General features: G+C 42.2%; 1 protein-coding gene across 1 annotated transcript in view; it reads left to right on the forward strand.

The window, feature by feature from the left end:
- The window catches only part of LOC115469123 (sodium/hydrogen exchanger 2-like), a 138,665-nt gene that overhangs the window by 73,183 nt on the left and 50,357 nt on the right, over nt 1–15,125 (forward strand). The window contains exon 4 of the mRNA XM_030201451.1: nt 5,046–5,263. Coding sequence (XP_030057311.1) covers nt 5,046–5,263 — 218 coding nt within the window. The remainder of the gene's footprint in view (nt 1–5,045; nt 5,264–15,125) is intronic.

A 15,125-nucleotide genomic window follows, 5' to 3' on the forward strand; every position in this document is an offset into this window, starting at 1 on the left:
TCCCTGACGAACTCTTGGACGACTTTACCTGGTCCTTTTTTTCTTATGACCAAGCCTCAAAAAGGTGCCCTAAATGACCAGATGACCACCGGAGGGAATTGGGGATAACCTCCCCTTACTCCCCCAGTGGTCACTAACCCCCTCCCACCCTCAAAAAAATGTTTTTAAAAATATTTTTTCCAGCCTCTATGCCAGCCTCAAATATCATACTCATCTCCATGACAGCAGTATGCAGGTCCCTGGAACAGTTTTAGTGGGTGCAGTGCACTTCAGGCAGACAGACCCAGGCCCATCCCCCCCCCCACCTGTTACACTTGTGGTGGTAAATGTGAGCCCTTCAAAACCCACCAGAAGCCCACTGTACCCACATGTAGGTGCCCCCTTCACCCGTAAGGGCTATCGTAGTGGTGTACAGTTGTGGGGAGTGGGATTTGGGGGGCTCAGCACACAAGGTAAGGGAGCTATGCACCTGTGAGCAATTTCTAAAGTCCATTGCAGTGCCCCCTAGGGTGCCCGGTTGGTGTCTTGGCATGTCAGGGGGACCAGTGCACTGCAAATGCTGGCTCCTCCCATGACCAAAGGGCTTGGATTTGGTCGTTTCTGAGATGGGCGTCCTCGGTTTTCATTATCGCCGAAAATCGGGGACGACCATTTCTAAGGTCAACCTAAATTTTGTGATTTGGGCGTCCCCAACCGTATTATCAAAATTTAAGAAGTTAAGTGGCACTGATGTGCTATACAGATAGAGCAATGGATTTGTGAGATTTTGTATATTTATATATATATATCTTGTGGTGTGCTACTGTTGGTTTATGATTATATGGTTGCAGGCTGTGTTTATTCCTTTTGTCAATAAAAATTATTATAAAAAAAAAAAATGAAAGATGGACGCCCATCTTGTTTCAATAATACGGGTTTCCCCGCCCCTTCGCCGGGACGTCCTGTGAGGATGTCCTCAGGAAAACTTGGGCGCCCCTTTTGATTATGCTCCTCCATGTGTACTATGCGAACCTATATCTAAAGTTTTACACCAAAAAAAAAAGAACCACAACTAACAGAGAATACCAGACTGCGAATCCTGGCCTTGCTCAAATAGAGTTGCAAATGTAACATAACACAGGTGGGCCCAAAATAACACATGCAAACATTGTTGCATGAACATAAAAAGAAGTCTTAATAAGTATATTTGAGCATGAACAGAATGCTAACTCATTCATTGCTATTTTTAATGGATACATGAAAACATGCTCATGGTTGTCCACTTATATTTTAGAGGAGGTTCAAATGTACTAAGCACTTTTCACATAGACATGGAGAGATAATTTTAAAACCAACAGAGGCGACTATGGAGCATGTTTATAGAATTTGTTAAGCAGCAGGTTTTACCATGCACTAGACATGAGTTTGCTCCCAAGCTAACCTCTAATGCATGTTTAAAACAACTAGTACAGCAAAAATCTGCTCTAGCTGCATAAGACACAGATTGGGCTTGACGGGTGGAGCAGAATCGTGGCCATTAGTGACAATTAGCATTTGGTTCTGTACCACAGGCCAACTGTCACGATCACTGATAGTGCAACTTTGTGATACCTCAAGAGGATGCATTAAGAGCATTAGCTTTTCCGGACGTCCTTGGCATATTTGCAAACACATGGAAGGTCTATGGACCCCTCCCCACCGAACGGATCTTCGAAGGTTTACATCTTTATTCTTGTAAAGTTCCACTGGCAAAATACATGGAAGTTCTGGCCTTCAAAAATAGTAACATTTTCCCCATGATATTCAAAACTATTTAACTGGCCAGGAACGGTGTGGATATCCAGCACCAAACTGACTATGTTGAGCGGTCAAAATAGACCACTTAAATAGCAGGTCTATCTTTGACCACTAAAAAGTTAACCGGTTAGCAGTGAATATTGGCATAGCTGGTTAACTTGTGGCCAAAATAAACCCAGATCTTCAATGTCGGTCAACGGATATGGCCCGGCATTGTATATCCGGGTTTAGCGCCAGTGGCAGATAGCAAATGCACTGCCTGCCACCGGCTGAATATCGGGCCCTTTGTATTTAGTCAGAAGCAATACCATTCAAAGGAATTCATTAAGGGGAGTAGTCAGATGTAATACTGTGTAATGGAATTCATAGAGCGGGGTGGGGGGAGCACTTTTCCCTCTAAGCTGAGCAGGAATCCTCCAGTTGTATTGCTGCCAGTGGGTGGCGGTGCTTAAACGGCCATCTACACTTCAGAAAGACACTCAAGACCCACCTGTTTAAAAAGGCATACCCTACTGATCCAACATAAATGCCTGAGCTCTGCGACACAACAACGCAAAAGTTCGTAATGGCCATCACCGAACTCTCCCATCGAACGATTCCTCTATGTGGTCCTACCACATGAACCTTACCCTATCACAACTTCACCTTGTATTTGTATACACCAGAGTCTGCAACTGCTCTCCGGCACTATGTAAGCCACATTGAACCTACAAAGAGGTGGGAAAATGTGGGGTACAAATGTAACAAATAAATAAATAAATATTGAGTTTTCAGTCACTAGGGAAAGGCAAGTTCCCTGGAGTCATGCAGAGCTTGCTTGTCCCTCACTATTGAAAATATGATGGTAAAACAGTACCCTTCACTGGCAGGATTGTAGGTGGAGGACTCCTGCTCAGCTTAGACGGAACAGTGGGGGGAGAAAGGTAGTTACCAACCTACACAAGGGAATAATGTACAACAGTTATATCTTAAAGTACATTAAATGGCAAAATTGTGTGTGTGTGGGGGGGGGGGGGGGGGGGGGAGGTCATCATAATGCATATTAGTTTAAGTCGCTGTGAGCTATATAATAATGAGATACAGTGCATGCAAAGCACATCCTTATTATGCAAATCAGATAATGAAGCTTGAGATTTATTTATTGCATTTGTACCCCACATTTTCCCACCTATTTGCAGGCTCAATGTGGCTTACATAATACCGTCAAAGGCGTTTGCCCAGTCGGTTGATAAAAAATACAGGTTGTATAAAGATCGAATGAGGTATATGTGGAGAATCGGAAGGGATGAAGATTGCGAGATGTCTGGTACGATCATTAGTCATGTTATGTTCCTGGGTGAAGAGGTTTACATGGGGTCATTGGGATAGGCCTTTTTGAAGAGGTTGGTTTTTAGTGATTTCCTGAAGTTCAGGTGGTCATGGATTGTTTTCACCGCTTTTGGGAGGCCATTCCATAGTTGTGCGCTTATGTAGGAGAAGCCAGATGCATGAGTAGCTTTGAGCTGGTATTATTTTTATGAACATGTGGAGGGGTGGGGTAGCAGGGACTCTGCTGCCAACTGCATAGGGTGTAAGCGTTTCTTCTACCGGGAGGAGGTCCTCAACTGATGGGCCTTGCGAATCTCTGCCAGCCACACAGATGGAGCACTGATTTTGGGTAGGCCTGAACCCAAAGTATGTGGGCCCTGGTCCACCCATGGCTAAGCCACTGATACTATATGCGTAAAAATGATAGACATATAATTTACATGCATACTTGTGTGCACCATCCATTTTCTACCCATGCACAAACCCACTGATAAATGGTACATACTTTTCCGCTAGGCAGTATTCTATAAGCAGTCAATAGCATATGTAAATGGCCACTTTTGTGGGTAAGTGACTAAAATAATTCCATTTATGTGCCTTCCAACCACCAAAATGTTTCTTAGAATTACCTGCTTGGAGGAGGGGGGTGCTAACATTTACATATGGTTTGCGTGCATAAATGTGTAGAATGCTCGCTCATACACAAGTATAGATGCATATATGTAAGTATATGCCAAAATTCCACTTAAGCGCTATTCTATAAATATGGGTCTATTTTTCATAGTGCATATTTGATAGATGGGTGTGCACATAAATGGAGTCTGGGTGGACCACGGGCAGGAATCATGCATGCATAGCATATAGAATACTAAAAGTTATGCTCATATCTCTGGCATTTAAGCATCACTTACATTTACACTTAGGCTAATACAAGTGATCGCACCTAAGCGCATGCATTACTATATACCCAGTTGTAATAGTATTTGGTAAATGAAAGTAGGTGTAGCACAAGCTTGCCACTAGAGGTCACAGCATCCATTTTGAAGATTAGGCCACACTGGGTAGGAGCAAGTGAACCTAGCTCTTGCCTGTTTCCTCCTGATACCACCTTGGACCTGCACAGGTAAGCTCTAGGAGCCTATAAGGATGGAATGGAGGGCTAGGGCCGGCTTAGATTTTCTTCAGGAGATCTTAAGGGGAGAGATTCTGAAGTTCTGAATGGGTGGGAAGGATATTGGAAGAGGGGCCATCATACCTTATCAGCAGATACCCGGAGATTAACAATGCCTCATTAACCTCAACACATCAAGTCAGAACAGCCTAACTTGATGTGATTACCTAGCTGGTTAGCAGACTGAATATTGGCGCTACCTGGTTAAGTTGCTTATCCATCCATACTCTGCCGCCAGCCCATCTCTAACCTCACCATATAGGGGATGGCCAGTTAATGCAAATATTCAGTGGCACTGTCCAGTTAAGTGCCACTGAATATCCCCACTTAGCCCCAACCAAGTTAAATGGCCAGGAGCCTCTCCTGGCCGTTTAAATTGCTTTGAATATCTACTACACAGAATATAGATATGTTGTGATAAGCAAATAGTCAAACCGCTGTTGGCATGCTGCTTCCTTTTGAAGTTCTGCTCAGTCTTTCACTATAAGGACTTTCTTAGTGCAGTCAAATTCTTTCATCCTTGAGGAAAAAAAAAAGCACTGCTCTCAATTCCTGGATCTTCAAGCAGTAGCAAGAAAAAAATAATAAAGCCAAGAACAGCGTTCTTCCATAATACTATTCTGTTCATAGTACCTTCCAAACTCCACAGTCTCTGTCAAGGAGGTAACCAAGCACCAGTCATGGATGATTATGAACAATAAAAATTAATTTTCATGCTTTTAAAATATATAGCAAGTCTGCATTTGGCATGATGGATAACTATAACGAGAGAGCATTTTTTTCTCTATAGGATAACAACTTGTGCCATGACAATGAATAAGTATGTAGAGGAGAATGTTTCCCAGAAATCCTATACCACAATCAAGTATTTTATGAAGATGTTGAGCAGTGTCAGTGAGACGTTAATCTTTATTTTCATGGGAGTTTCGACAGTTGGAAATAACCATGAGTGGAACTGGGCCTTTGTGTGCTTCACCCTGCTCTTCTGCTTGATATGGCGTGCACTGGGTAAGGATGTGGGTGTTATAAATCTTTCAATAATGCTGTTTCTCTTTCAAGATGCTAGTTTTAGAGAATAGAATGGTAGATGGCAGTTTTGTAATTAGTATTGGTATATTATATAAAGGTGGATTTTCACCATCTGCTTCAGTTGTTATAGCAACCGTTAGGGATGTGCATTATGTGGTTGATATTCAAAACAATTTAACAGCCAAAAATGATCGCTGACCAGTTAGATCTCTTATTTGGTGCTATCCACTAATTTTTAGTGGAGTAGAACAAGTAAAAGTGAATCAATTTTTCATTCTTTCAAAAAGTCACTCAATGAAATTACATGGAAATACTTTTAAAACAAGTAAGAGATTGATAGCATGGAATGTTGCTACTAGTTTGGTTTCTGCCAGATACTTGTGACCTGGATTGGCCACTTTGGAAACAGGATACTGGGCCAGATAGACTATTGGTCTAACCCAGTATGACTATTCTTATGTTCTCAGTACTCCGAGGAAAGCAGCCATGCATCATACCGCATGGTAATGGCATGACTGGTAATTTGCAGTGGAATTTACTATACCTCTTGAGGTACCATTAAGTGCTCTGTGCTATCTGCTATATTAACAGATGACACGCACTAAAAGCTCTGTGCTAACTGTAAGGAGCAGTCCCTGGCCATTCTCTACTCACGTACTGCCCCAAAATGATGTATTCTATGTTAGTTGTTTAATATGACAATTAGAACACCCTGTTACCGCAAGGTAATTCCCAAGTTTAACACCCTAATGCAGCTTGGTAAATAGGCCCCTTTGTCAACTGACTGCATAGTCTAGCCTAATTTTAGAAAATATACATTTTAAAAATCCAGTTTTATAGTATGCAAATCCAAAAAAAGCAATTTGTCCAATACAATAGCAATTCAGCTTGCAAAATATAGATGTCAAATACTATCACATATACAACCTAAGTCAATCAGCGAATGTGGTGGCAGTGAACTCCACAAGCATGGATGGGCCTGCTATAATGAAGGCACAATTGTGGGTCATTGCTCACTTAGGGGGCCTCTTACTAAAGTGTGCTAAGCCCTAATGTGGGTTTAGCATGCGAGAAAATGCTTACCATAAAATATTTTGTGATAATTTGTCTGTCAGCACATGGGTATTAATAATCTGCTGCAATCAGGGTGTGGCAAAATGGTGAATGTTCCAGCATGTGAATTATAAGAATATTTCATGAAGTTTATTTCTCTAGTTTGGCCAGCAGGTGGTGCATGTTTTATGTTTAAAGCTGTTACAGAGAAATGATGGTCCCTTCTTTGGTTTAACACAAAGAGAAAGTAACCTACAGTGATGTGGCCAGCTAATTTTTAAAAATCTTGTTCTGGGCTCTGATTGGCCCAGGAGCTCAAATTCAGTCTGGAAATACTGGAGTTTTCTCCAGTCTCAGCTTGGAAGTAGAGAGAGAAAGACCTCTTTTACTGAGACCCTATGAGCAGTTATATTCTGTAACCTATGAATAGCTGTATTTCCTGTACTTCCCAGACACTCTCCAGGTAGTGATAAAATGTTTAGATAGTTTTATAATTGATCCTTATTCAGTGGAGGAGTGGCCTAGTGGTTAGGGTGGTGGACTTTGGTCATGGGGAACTGAGGAACTGAGTTCAATTCCCACTTCAGGCACAGGCAGCTCCTTGTGACTCTGGGCAAGTCACTTAACCCTCCATTGCCCCATGTAAGCCACATTGAGCCTGCCATGAGTGGGAAAGCGCAGGGTACAAATGTAACAAATAAAATACCTGTTATTTTCCATCTGTTTTTATGGTTCACTTTTCAATATTTAATGACAATAAACCTTTTTTAATTTATTGCCTCTGCTTGTCTGGACTAAGAATCCTGGTGGTTTCTGTATTGGGTCTGTAAGTGCTTTCTAGGAACTGTGGGACCACTGGGAGTGTGGCCTTCTGTAATCTAGAAATCACTGGAGATAACCTGAGAGCGGGAGATTCGCGCACAGGTGGTTAGGGCCCAGTTGGTGGAAGGAGGGTGCTAGTGTACAGCACATACCCAGGAGGCAGACCTGAGCTGTGCAGGGGATAGACCCTCTAAGTGGCTGCAGGGTTAGCCCCAGGTGGGTAGCTAGATGTTTCGTAACAAAGGGTCTTTACCCTTGGATATGGAAAGGATCATTTTAACACCCATACCTAAAGGTTCTGACCTGGACTTAGCTCTTCCATCAAGCTTCTGTCCGGTGGCTAGTATCCCTATTTTTGTTAATCTTATGGAATCTTACATTGGTCAATTATTTGCTGATAACTTGGATAAGTTTTCATGTCTGCATACTTCTCAATTCAATTTTAGACCAGGTAACAGTACAGAATCTCTTCTTTTGGTACTGACTTCCTTTGTTAAACAGCAATTGTTTCTTGGGGAAACAAATTATTTTATATCAGTTTGACATATCTGCTGCATCTGACACAGTGGTTGGCCTTGGAGGTCCTGTTTTGAAATGGTTTAAGGAGTTTTTAGTAAATCAGTGTTACAGTGTTCGGTATAATAATACCGTCTCTCAGTTTTGGTTTCCTGAATGTGGAGTGCCACGAGGATCTCCATTATCTCCCCTTCTTTTTAATTTGTTTATGGATTCATTGGTAATATCCAGCTGGCAGTATTTGAGCTGTTGCTATCCTATTCTGACCATATTCCAATGTTGGTTCCAGTGGCTGATGACTTGAAGGACACTGTGGACCAACTTTCTTTTTGCATGGATAAGATCCAACAGCGGGCTATAGAAAATATACTGAAGCTCAATCCTAATAAAACTAAAATTATTTGATTTTGCAATTCTGGTGTGCCAATTCCTAAGCAGTTTTTACTTTCCCGAGGTAGAACCTTTCCAGTGGAGAAATCCAGGGTTCTTGGAGTGATACTGGATCCTCCCTTGACCTTAGAGCCATAGTTAATCAGCTCTGAGGAAGGCAATTTTTAAGCTAAGACAATTTAGACTGATTGTATCCACTCCTACCCTAGCTGAGATAATAGTTAACCATCTCTCTCACCTCATGTACACCTTTCGTTAAATTAGTCACCTTATTTTCTAACTCCTCTTACTCTCTTACCTATCTATGGGGCCCTTTTACTAAGGTGCATAGGCGCCTACACGCGTCCAGTGTGTGCCAAATTGGAACTACCACCCGGCTACCACGTGCTCCGGGCAGTAATTCCATTTTTGACCCATGCCCAAAACATGCGGTAGAAAATACTTTCTATTTTCTACCACGTGGCGCATAGCCGGCGGTAATCGGCAGTTTACACATGCTAGCCGCTTACCGCCCAGTTAGCGCGTGAGACCTTACCGCTAAGTCAGTGGGTGGCAGTAAGGTCTCAGGCCAAAAATGGATGTGTGCTGGTTTTAATTTTGCCACACGTCCATTATCGGCCACAAAAAAAAAAAAGACCTGCACCTGTCCAAAATATGCACCTACACCAGTTCAGGCCACTTTTAGGTGTGCCTTAGTAAAAGGGCCCCTATATGTTCCATCTTTGCTTATATCCTTTACTGTCAATTAAAATGTTCTGTTACATATTGTGTTGACATTGTAAGAAGTATACTATGCCATATTTTATATTGTTATTTGAATATTTTTACTGCTGTAATTGCCTATTGCTCATGTTTGATTTATTCTTACTGTACACCGCCTTGAGTGAATTCCTTCAAAAAGACAGTAAATAAATCCTAATAAATAAATAAATATGCATTGCTATCCCAGATGTTAGTATTGTCACACCTGGATTACTGCAATGCCCTTTGTCTAGGACTGATGGCTAGATTACAGAAGAAATTACAATTTATTCAGAATGTTTCAATTAGAATGATATTTAGGCTTAGGAAATTTGATAGTATATCTTCACATAGGATTGTATTACACTGGCTTCCAGTCTGACAGAGGATTTTATGTAAGTAAGTATGTTTAATTTTTCAGGGTATGTATGGTTTCTCATCTACATTAATTGCTAAATGGCTGTGTTTCTCAATGTCTAGATTCTCAGTACGATTACAGAGTTTAAAAATCTTACATCCTCCTATTTTGAGAGCAGCTAGATTCTCAAGGATAATTGATTCCATTTTTTTCTTTTTCTGCAATTTCTTATTGGAATTCGCTTCCCATAGGTATTAGATTGGAATCTAATTATCTACATTTTCATTAAAAAATTAAAACTTTTTTTTCACTTGAGGTCATTTTTAGCTTGAACTCATTTTGTAATTTCAATATTCTATTGATGTAATGGCATTGTATTTATATTAATTGGTTGTATACTGCCTGGACCCCTTCGGGAGAATATTGCAATATATAAGTAATGTATTGATATTGATGCTAACCACATGCTATTTATTTTGTGTTAATTTTTTTGGAGGGGGCATGTCATGGGTGGAGAATGGGAAGGGAAGTGTTACCCAGCTAGTGTATTTGCATTAGCACACACTTACTTGATAATGCAGCCTTAAGGCGGTGCAGGTCTTGTGTACTAATGGAAAAATTAGCATGGGACCTGCAAAACGAAAAAGAAAAAAAAAACCCTGTTTTAGGTATTCACTAGAAATGGGCGTACTGCATGGGAAAGTCCCGTCTTAAAATGTACTGAGCCCTTTTCTTAGTTCATCTTAGTAAAAGGACCCTTTAACCTGTCCTACTGGAGGAATTAAGGAAACAACAGGGCAGACAATTCGTAAACTCTAAAGTGGTGGTGAACGAAAGCAGATCAGATAGTAAAATGTGGAATACAAAACACCTTTATTGGTGAGATAAAGCCAAACAAGCCTGACACTGCCCGTGTTTCACCCATGCAATGGCCACCTCAGGGGCTGAAAGATATCAACAAATAAATATAACAGGAAAAATGTTAGTGAAACACAACATAAAAACAATCATAAATAATAAATAGCATAAGTAACAAAAAAATATATTATGTCAAGATATGTACTAAAATGGTACAATGATATAAATCAAAGAACAACAAATATACTGTTAAACAGCAGTAACATCACAAATATAAAGAACGTATGTTAAAGGACACCTTATCTAAGTGGTGTTCAATTAGCACTTACCAGTGCAATTCAGGAGGTGGCAGACTCACACTAGAATTCTTCAAGTTCACAGAGTAACGGCATATGATATGTGACTGCCTGTGTAACAGGGGTTTAAAAAGGAAAAAAAATAAAGTTTTTTTTGTTTTTTTACTTACTTGAATTATCTGGATCTGGGGATCAGGCTGTGCAGTGGACTGGTGTGACCTTGGGCTGTTTTGGGAAGGAGGGATAGCGATGCCATGGGAAGCTGTTTTCTGACCCGTTCAGAGGGGGGGGGGGGCTGATTCTGGCTGGGGTCAGCGAAGCGGCGCTGTGAGAAGCAGCGCTGAACTGCAGGAGACAGTGTTGCGGGTGCTGGCGATTCGGGACCGATTCTGGGCTGTTTTGGGGCCTGCCGGGAAGGGGAGGTCCGGTGAAGTGCTGCAGAATGCAGCACCGTGATTTTCGGCACCGAAGAGATGTTGGGAGGTCTGGGAACAATTTGACACGTTCCCGGACGGGAAGAGAGTAATCGGGCTCTGCCGGGATCTTCGGGGCCCCATTTTGGGCTGGATGGTGGCGATTTTGGGTGCTGGGAAGGGCAGTCCGGCGCGGGAGAGAAGAGTTTTCGGTGGCAGGCTGTGAGGAGAAGAAGGAAGAGTCATCGCAAGTGTGCATGAGGTGGCGAGCCTCATGCACGAATCGGCGGCGCGCGTTTTAGCGAGTAGGCCGAAGCCTGGGCCTAAATTTTGGGCCGGCTTCAGAGCTTTTTTTTGTTTTGGCTCCGTTTTCGCGTCAGGACGTCCGGGACCGGAATCAAGGGAAGTCATCGAGTAAGGAGAAAATCCCGGATCAGGTAAGGGGTCACTTGACCCAAAATGTTAATCGGTTGATTTTAAATTTGCATAAATAGCATTTTTTATTTTTAAAAAATTCGGGGTTTCAAGTTATTTAAATTTAGTTTTCAGATTTGGGTTCTGGGAATTTTTTAGAATTTTTGTGGTGATTTAGTTTTTTAATTTTTAAATAGGGGTTTTGGATGAACGTGGGTTTAACAGGGTTAGGAAAGGGTTAAATGGATAAATTCGATGGGGCAGGTTAAGGAAGTATTTATTGAATTTTTGGAATGGTTTTTACTGAGTTTGGGATTTTTGGAAGGGGTTTAGGTAGAATAATGGCGGGCGGGCGGACGTTAAATTGTGGAATATTTAAATTCTAAAAATACAGTTTAGTAGGGATTGGGAAGTTTAGTGGGCATAGTAAATTTGGGGTGATTTAACATAAATTTATTGTGGTTTTTAAATAATTTAGGAATTTCTCATAGATTTCTATGGGGATTTCTTATTTAAAATGGAGATTTAGTTGTGCTGCTCAGCATTCCGTTTGTCAGCAGGCAGTTGCGGAATGCTGAGCAGGACTTAGGATTGGCTGCTAGGGTTTGGAACCCCAAGCCGAAGGGTCCGTTTCCTAGGAAACAGCTTGGTGGACAGTTGGTCAGAGTGGTTTTGACCTTCAGAGAGTGAGGAAGCGCTGTGGTGTTGTGAATGTGGAAAAGTGATTTTGGGTGAAAAGAGGAGAACAAATAATTTCAGGGTAATAGAATTATTAAGGGTAGTTAGGAAGTATGTATGTGTGATTAAAATTTAGAGTGAAGAGTGTTCCATTAAGTTTATTTTGAGTTTGAATGTCCTGGGTGAGTAAAAGGTGATTGAGAGTGAAAGTTAGGTTAGATAAGGTGAGGGGGGAGGTTAAGTGGTTGAGTTAAGTATTTTTTTAAGTTGGATTTTGGGGTTGTAGGTGGGAGTAAAGGAAATAATCTTGAAAGGCTGTATGAGTGCAGGGAAGATGAAGGAGTGGAATGTTGGGAAGTAAGGCTGGCAGTGGAATGTTGAGCTACACTGCTCTGCTGCAAGTGTTCAGACACTCTGTTTAGCCTAGGGCATATATAAAATAAAGCCTAGAATTGATATAGAAGGGTGTTTAAGTTAATTTTTGTTTGACTTTAGCTAGTGTGCCCAGTTTATTATTATAAATTCCCATAAATAGAATATTCTAAAAGGTTTAAAATAAGAAGGTAGGGTTTTGCTCCCATTTTATTTATTAAGCGAGAGGTGTAGCACAAAGACGTCACGGAGGAAAGAGTGGACATCCGAAGTTTGGGCCCCACCGCAAGAAAGATCCAGTGTACAAGTTCGGCGACAGCTAAGTACAATTGTATAAACAAAGAAAGTTAAAGAATACAAATAACAGAAACAGACAAAAATTATTACTTACCTTAAGTCTCCCGGGAGTGAAGATCCTTGACACCTGTAAAAGAAAAGAATAACAAAGAATCAAATTCTAAAAAGGGGTGGGTCGCTGATTGTAGGGGTTTTTCTTAAACATATACATTTTCTTGTACAAAAAGGGGTAGGTTGAACATTATAGTACTTATCTGATTTGTTCTTGTCTGCGATGGTAAGGTTGCGAAACCTGTAAAGAAAGGAAAAGTTAAAAGGTTAATGTTTTGTAAATGTATTGGTTCAACTAAGGAAACTGATAATAGAAATTATAGTTCAATTATTACAAAAACTTTTGACTATTTTTATTCACTGAAACTGTTGGTGTTATTTAATAAATATAAAATTGTTACATCTTCCAAGCTAGTCTGGTTTTTCTCAGAATCAGGAGTAATCCAACCTTTAGTTTTTTTCCCCCTTTACTTCTAGGAAGTAAGGGGCAGGGTTAGTGACCTGTGCAGCTTTCTGAGGTTCAGTGGTGTGAAAGCTGGGAGTCGGCCACGACTAGTAACATCAGATTTCCAGCAAAGCACTGCTAACTGAGCGTGAGCAAAGCTGATTACACCTGAGTGCTTAAAATACACTGTCAAGGGTCATGGAGGCAAACTGTCTTAAAACTGCGTAAAAACTACAAATAAACCTACAAAATATAAAATTAATGGCCAGCAGAATATGATTAAAAAAGAGATGCGCTAAAACCTTGCTAAAATATGCCTCTTTAAATGGTCCATTCAAGAACCGACACCAAACTTTTTTAAAACTAGGATAAAAAGCTAAAAAGGCAGTACTGTATAAACTGCCAGAATTCTAGTGTGTCTGCCACCTCCTGGATTGTGCTGATAAGATCTTTGTGCTATTGGCTGTAACACTATTTTGTTTCTGCTGATTGTATATATTAACTAGGCTATATACATTATTATCTTTTAGTTTTACCAAGGTGGTGAAGTGCTATTTGAACACCTCTTAGGTAAGGTGTCCTTTTACATATATATATTTTTACATTTGTGCTATTAGCGCTGTTTAACAGTATGGGGCCTTTTTAATAAGCCGCGTAGGTGCCTACTCACGCCCAACGTACACCAAATTGGAGATACTGCCTGCTACCGCATGGCTCGGATGGTAATTTCATCTTTTACGAATGTCCACTACGCGCATCAGAAAAATAATTTTTTATTTTCTGATGCGGGTCAGCTATGCACATCAATCGGCATTCTACGCACGTAGATCATTACTGCCCTGTTAACGCATGAGACGTTACCGCTCAATGGGTGGCAGTAAGGTCTCAGACTCAAAATGGACGCGCACCAATTTTTATTTTGCCGCATGTCCATTTTCGGCAAAAATTTTAAAAGGGCATTTTTTACAGGTGCGCTGAAAAATGGATCTGCGCACACCCAAAACCCACGCCTACACTACCGCAGGCCATTTTTCAGTGCACCTTAGTAAAAGGACCCCTATATTTGTTGTTCTTTGATTTATATCATTGTACCATTTTAGTACATGTCTTGGCCTAATGTATTTTTATGTTATTTATTACTTACTAGTAAAAAAGGCCCGTTTCTGTTAGAAATGAAACGGGCGCTAGCAAGGTTTTCCTTGGAGTGTATGTTTCAGAAAGAGCGTGTGTGAGAGATGGAGCGTGTGTGTCAGAGAGAGAATGTGAGAGAGAGAGAGAGACAGAGTGTATGTGTTTGTGCGAGAGAGAGAGTGTGTGAGAGACAGTGTTTGTGTTTCTGTGTGACACTGTGTGAGAGAGAGGGACAAAGACAGTGAGTGTGTGAGTGAGAGTGTATGTGGCAGACAGAGAATGAGTGACTGCGTGTGTGGTGTGAGGAACCCCCTCACCCCCTCCCTCTCCCCTGCCCCCTTGCAGCCAGGCATGTGCAGCAACCCTCCTCTCCCCGTGTTCCCCCTGCAGCCACCCATGTCCAGCATCCCCCTGCAGCCACCCATGCCCATCAACCCTCCTCTCCCCCTGCTGTGTCCTTCCTGTCTCCCCTGCTCCCCCTGCAGCCACCCATGTGGTCTCAGGCCCCCCCTCAGCATCCCTCCTGTCCCCCTGCAGGCACGCATGTGCAGCGTCCCTCCTCTCTCCCCTGTCCCCCCTGCAGCCAGCCATGTCCAGCGACCCTTCTGTCCCCCTGCCCCCCCTGCAGCTACCCATGTCCAGCGATCCTCCTCTCCTGTGCAGCCACCCATGTCTGAGGACACTCCTCTCCTTTTTCCCTGTTCCTCCCCTGTGGCCAGCCATGCCCATCGACGCACCTGTCCCCCCTGATGACCACCAACCCTTCTGTCCCCCTGCCCGCCCTGCAGTGTCCGTCCTGTATCCCCTGTCCCCCTTGCAGGCACCCATGTGGTGTGTGGAGCCCCATCCCTATCTCCCTGTTCCCTGCCCCCCCTGCAGCCACACATGTGCAGCGACCCTCCCCTCCCCCTGCTTCCTTCCAGCCACCCATGTCCAGCGAGACCCCCCCTTCCCCCCCCCAGCCAGCACAGCACCCAAAGAAAGCCCCTTGTCCCCCCCTTCGCGC

This window comes from Microcaecilia unicolor, chromosome 4 (assembly GCF_901765095.1).
Source record: "Microcaecilia unicolor chromosome 4, aMicUni1.1, whole genome shotgun sequence".
Taxonomy (NCBI): domain Eukaryota; kingdom Metazoa; phylum Chordata; class Amphibia; order Gymnophiona; family Siphonopidae; genus Microcaecilia; species Microcaecilia unicolor.